Source organism: Xenopus tropicalis, chromosome 6, assembly GCF_000004195.4.
Source record: "Xenopus tropicalis strain Nigerian chromosome 6, UCB_Xtro_10.0, whole genome shotgun sequence".
NCBI lineage: Eukaryota > Metazoa > Chordata > Amphibia > Anura > Pipidae > Xenopus > Xenopus tropicalis.
The window spans coordinates 3581100-3586435 of record NC_030682.2 but is presented as its reverse complement, the minus strand read 5'-3'; the positions used below and the strand labels follow the sequence as shown (position 1 = coordinate 3586435).

At 47.8% G+C, this 5336-nt stretch overlaps 1 protein-coding gene across 1 annotated transcript; it reads right to left on the bottom strand.

Annotated features, from left to right (window-relative positions):
- Positions 1-2136: 2136 nt before the first annotated feature.
- On the bottom strand, positions 2137-5135 carry LOC100498439 (gastrula zinc finger protein XlCGF57.1-like). The gene is made up of 2 exons (XM_012965805.3): positions 4986-5135; positions 2137-3947 (listed from the first exon to the last, which is right to left on the bottom strand). Exons 1-2 carry the CDS (start codon positions 5041-5043, stop codon positions 2719-2721), a joined length of 1287 nt encoding a protein of 428 aa, XP_012821259.1. The 5' UTR covers positions 5044-5135; the 3' UTR covers positions 2137-2718.
- Positions 5136-5336: the final 201 nt, after the last annotated feature.

Here is a 5336-nt window from a genome sequence, read left to right as displayed (position 1 = left end):
CAGTTCTGGGGGCAGTTCTGGGGGCAGTTCTGGGGGCAGTTCTGGGGGCAGTTCTGGAGAAGCCCCTGGGGGCAGTTCTGGGGGCAGTTCTGGGGGCAGTTCTGGAGAAGTCCCTGGGGGCAGTTCTTGGGGCAGTTCTGGGGGCAGTTCTGGGGGCAGTTCTGGAGAAGCCCCTGGGGGCAGTTCTGGGGGCAGTTCTGGAGAAGCCCCTGGGGGCAGTTCTTGGGGCAGTTCTGGGGGAAGTCCCTGGGGGCAGTTCTTGGGGCAGTTCTGGGGGAAGTCCCTGGGGGCAGTTCTTGGGGCAGTTCTGGGGGAAGTCCCTGGGGGAAGTTCTTGGGGCAGTTCTGGGGGAAGTCCCTGGGGGAAGTTCTTGGGGCAGTTCTGGGGGAAGCCCCTGGGGGCAGTTCTGGGGGAAGCCCCTGGGGGTAGTTCTTGGTGCAGTTCTGGGGGAAGTCCCTGGGGGCAGTTCTGGGGGCAGTTCTGGGGGAAGCCCCTGGGGGTAGTTCTTGGTGCAGTTCTGGGGGAAGTCCCTGGGGGCAGTTCTGGGGGAAGCCCCTGGGGGCAGTTCTGGGGGCAGTTCTGGGGGCAGTTCTGGGGAAGCCCCTGGGGGGTGAGTGTAACCGGTTACACAGGCTGCCGGGGGTGGGAGTTACATAAGGAATTCTCCTCAACTAAATGATTGGTTGGTGCTGGAAATGCAGTTCATGCTGGAAAGGGTTAAACACAAGCACTCAGCTCCCTAACAGCAAAAGGGTTAAACCTGACAAGCAGCCCCCCCGCCCCCGCAGCCCGGCCCCTCCCCCCGCCCCGCCCGGCCCCTCCCCCCCCGCCCCGCCCGGCCCCTCCCCCCCGCAGCCCCCTCCCTCAGCAGGGATGGGGGGCAGGTATTAGTGATTATTTAATCAAATCCTGTTCCCATGGACTACATTACCCATAAGCCCTTATAAAACATAAAGTACTAGTAACCCCCATACACTGATATCAGTCACGTTACTCACCAGTGAAACAGCTTCGAGTGTCACAAAGATGTCTGGAAGTTGAATCAAGTTCAGTGTTTCTGGACTACGTTTCCCATGAGCCCTTGTGAAGCAAATCTGTGACCTGAATGTGTTGCAGAAGCCTAGAAATCTGATGGGAAACAAGAATTGTCAGCTCCTGTTCCCAGCGTATCAGTGGGGGTGGGGGAGAGAGGAATATTTATTACAAATAACAACAAAATGCATCTCTTGGTGCCGGTATTTACTCCCTTTGTTGATGTAAAAATGGTTTCATGTAAAACTAAGAGAATGACAAGATCCCATTGCTGATATTGTAGCACAAAGTGTATCCGTGTGTCTCCGGATCCTTGGCTCCTACTTACAGACAGACTGGTTACTGACTAGAGAAGAAGACATTTTCCCAGAATAACCCCTTATCTTCTCTAATGTAATTTGGGACATTTTTGCTCCGCCCTCTTTGCCTATTTGTTCCCCTCAAAGTGTTGGTATTGAGCCTTCATGAACATATAAAGCCAGGAATCTGTATTGTAATTTGTTTAGTTAGAACCTACTTCTCCGTGTGTCTTGGCTTCCCATTAAGTTGAATACCTAATGCCCTGCATATGGCGGCCACTGAAGGTGGGATAACTCCGGAACGGTTACTGGGGCAAAAAGTCTCCTCTTGGCATCCAGTGCCCAGGGTCCCCCTCAGGGGTGCGAGTGGGTGCAGCCAGAGACCCAGAGAGATCCAGTTTGGGGACTATAGGAACTGGAGGAATGGGCTGTTTGGGCAGATTGTTGGCCTGTGTTATACTGGGACTTGGCCAGGGATCAGGGACAGCTTTAGGCCTTTCCTATTAATGTGACTTCTTTGACGCATTCAATTCAGGTGAGCAAGACCAACCACCTAGGGGATCTAGATGGGCAGTGGCTTAAGGATCCAGTCCCCTATGGGGTAGGGCCCCATTATTTCTAATGTAGTCCCATCAGTGCCTGCCATAGGCATTATTGTTTCCCATTCATTTGAAGGCAAAGTAATTTTAAGCACAGAAAGTCATTATAAGCCTTGTCCCTTACAGCCCCGCAGTGTCCCAGACTCCTGATGTTGCACAAGCATTATGGCTTAATCAGGGCAGTAGATCAAAACACACAGTTCCACTTGCAATAAAAAGTCAGGGTTTATTCTGTGGAGACACCATATTCACAGCCACACACAACATTTTGGGGAGGTTTGTAACCCAATCCCTTCCTCAGGCGGCACCTACAGGCTACTGAGTGGTAGGTACCAGGATCCCCCACTTGCGCCACATCTGTATCTGTTGGTTACACAGGGCAGGTCCCAGATTTCTCCCCTGACCCCTCATGCGCCAGTGGGAACCTTGGGAGATGTTGGTTCTACCCATTTGTGTGAAAGATGCCTCAGAAGGTACAAAGGGATTTGCTGGGCACCTTACAGGTGGGGTTACAGGGATATCCCCAGTTTGTGAGTAAATTCCCCCCTCCCTCAGAACATAGGAAAGGATTATATTAAACATAAGCCCCACACAAACCCTTGTGGGAAAGTCACTGGTGAATCCATGAAACCCCAAGATGAGCCGTGATATGGTACATAGGGAAGTTTCATCTCAGTGGATTTGCAGTTCTGGATCACGGCAACTCTCTTCTTTGTGAGTCTGAATGGGAACACTGAGATATCTCTCTGATTGTAGCTTTCCCCTCACTCTGAATGAGCAAGATACTCTCATCTAATGTGAGTCTGAAGATGGTGCCTCAGGGTACTGGAGTCCTTGTAACTCTTCCCACACTCGGTGCACACAAAAGGTTTCTCTCCCGTGTGTTTCCGAACATGACTATTGAGGCTCGTCTGGTCCCTACAGCCTTTCCCACACTCAGGGCACACTAATGGTTTCTCCCCTGTGTGAACATAACAGTGCAGAGTGAGTGCAGCCTTGGTTTTGAAGCTCTTCCCACACTCAGTACAGACAAATGGCCTCTCCCCAGTGTGACTCAGTTGGTGATACTTGAGCTGGTGTTTCCATCCAAACTGTTCTCCACACTCACAGCAGCTGAATGGTTTCACTCCCGAATGACTCCGATAATGTATGTTCAGTTTACTTTTCTCCATGAATCGTTTCCCACACTCTGTGCACTCGTGTGGTTTCTCCCCAGTGTGAACCATTTGGTGCCTTTTCAGATTCTTCTTTGCTGCAAAGGATTTGCCACACTCCGTACAGGGGAAAGTCTTTCCTGTGTGTACATTAATATGAATGTTCAGTTCACTTTTATCCCTGAAACATTTCCCACACTCAGTGCAGACAAATGGGTTCACTCCGGTGTGAATATGAAGGTGAGATTTGAGTTCATGGTTTTTCCTGAAGCCTTTCCCACACTCAGTGCAGACAAATGGTTTCTCTCCTGTGTGAATCCGGAGGTGAGATTTCAGAGAGCTCGAATCCCTGAAGCCTTTCCCACACTCAGTGCAGACAAATGGTTTCTCTCCTGTGTGAATCCTTAGATGAACAATCAGTTTAGTCTTATCTCTGTAGCTTTTCCCACAATGAGGACAGACAGAAAGCTTCTCTCCTGTGTGAATCCTTAGATGGAGATTAAGTTTGTATTTATTCTTGAAACCTTTCCCACAATGAACACAGACAAATGGCTTCTCACCTGTGTGGCACAGAAAATGGGCTTCAAGCTTAGACTGCTGCCCGAAGCTTTCTCCACACTCTTTGCAGTCAAATGATATTCTGAAATCAGTATCTTGTAACCTTTGTGTTCTCAGAGCAGGAGATTTCCCATCAGCACCAAACTCTGGAGGCATCGGAGGCCAATCATTACTGGAGGTTTTGCAAAATTCTTTGTGAGTTTGGGTTTGGCTGAGGTTGGCCTGAATGTTTTCACTTCTGTCTTCTCTGATCTTCTTCATCTTGGAGGTCTCTGAGGTTCTGCTTCTCTTTCTCAGACTTGTTCCTTAATAACAAATGAACAAAATCATTATTCAGATTATCAATGTTTTTTGTTAAAGTTATAGGTACATCTAACCAAGTGGCGCCATGAAAAGGGCAAAATGAGACCAAGAGGTTGAGAACTGGAAGACCAGTTTTTGTCTCAGTCCTATAGAAAGAGGAATGCCTATACTAGCATAGCTTTATGGTCTCTCCCCATACACCCTATGAACAAGCTCAGGGGTCTGTTCCTGCTGAATAGTGCGGGGCAATACTCATGCTCACCTGGATTATATTATACTATGTAGTGGCCAATCTGAATTATTGGATTTAGCAGTGTAAGACCTTGTTGTTGGAATGATTTGGCTGGAAGGTGCAAGAGCATATCCTTTATAGGAGAAATTGGTGGAGGGTAAATGTGTGACTTTTTGGCAGGATAGACAATACATGTAATACAGCAGCAAGTGGAACAATATCCCCAGTGAGCCCAACAGAGCTGTGGGACCTTCAGAAGCCCATCCCCCCACACTGGTGCTATATGGCCATTAGTGATGTACAGGGATATATTGCTCTTAATTAGGTATATGGTTCCATTGGTGTTCTTTCACATGACCCCATTTGCTTACTATTCATGGGGCAAGTAAAGTAGTAAGTGGGCAGAATAAGGGAACTGGGTACTGGGTGACTGGTCAGTGGCAGGTAAGTAAGGAACCTCTCATGCCCATACTGCTAGCCAGGAAAATCCTCTTATCTAGTATCATTGCACAGAAAACATATTTTCCCTTCTGTATCCATCCCAGGCAAATATCCAATAATCCAATAAATAATGACAAAAATAAATAAGAGTCAGAAAATGGAAAACAAAAGATTCTAATTTTAGAAAAAAAAATGGAGGCTAAGAAATATAAAATCTGAAATATTCTCAGCTATTTGTACCTTCACTTCTTACTGACAGACTCCTGCCTGGCTCCCCATTAATGAATAAAGAATTTATCATTGGTCCTCCAGTCCTAACATTAGAACATAATAATTACAACTAATAAGGAGCCCATAGTATAGTTACCTGTGTCTGGATAAGAATTCCTTCCTGTCCGGCTCTTTTTCTCTTCCCCCTGGAACATTCTGAGCAGAGACTCTCCCCAGAAATCTGCTCCTTGGAGATATTCCCCAACTCTTTATACTAATTCCTCCTTCTCTCCATCCCATGGGCACCAATGAAGATTCTAGGAAGATTCTGCCTCATTATATCAATGGCTCCTCCCATATATCTCCCATTGGCAGGGGCTGTCTGTGCTATTTGCATATGAGAGCTAGTATGGAGATGAGCTGCCCAGCAGGAAGCCAATCAACCCCACCCTGACTATTGTCCCACACATAAAGGGGAATCTGTAAAGGTAAACAAGGTTCCACCCAT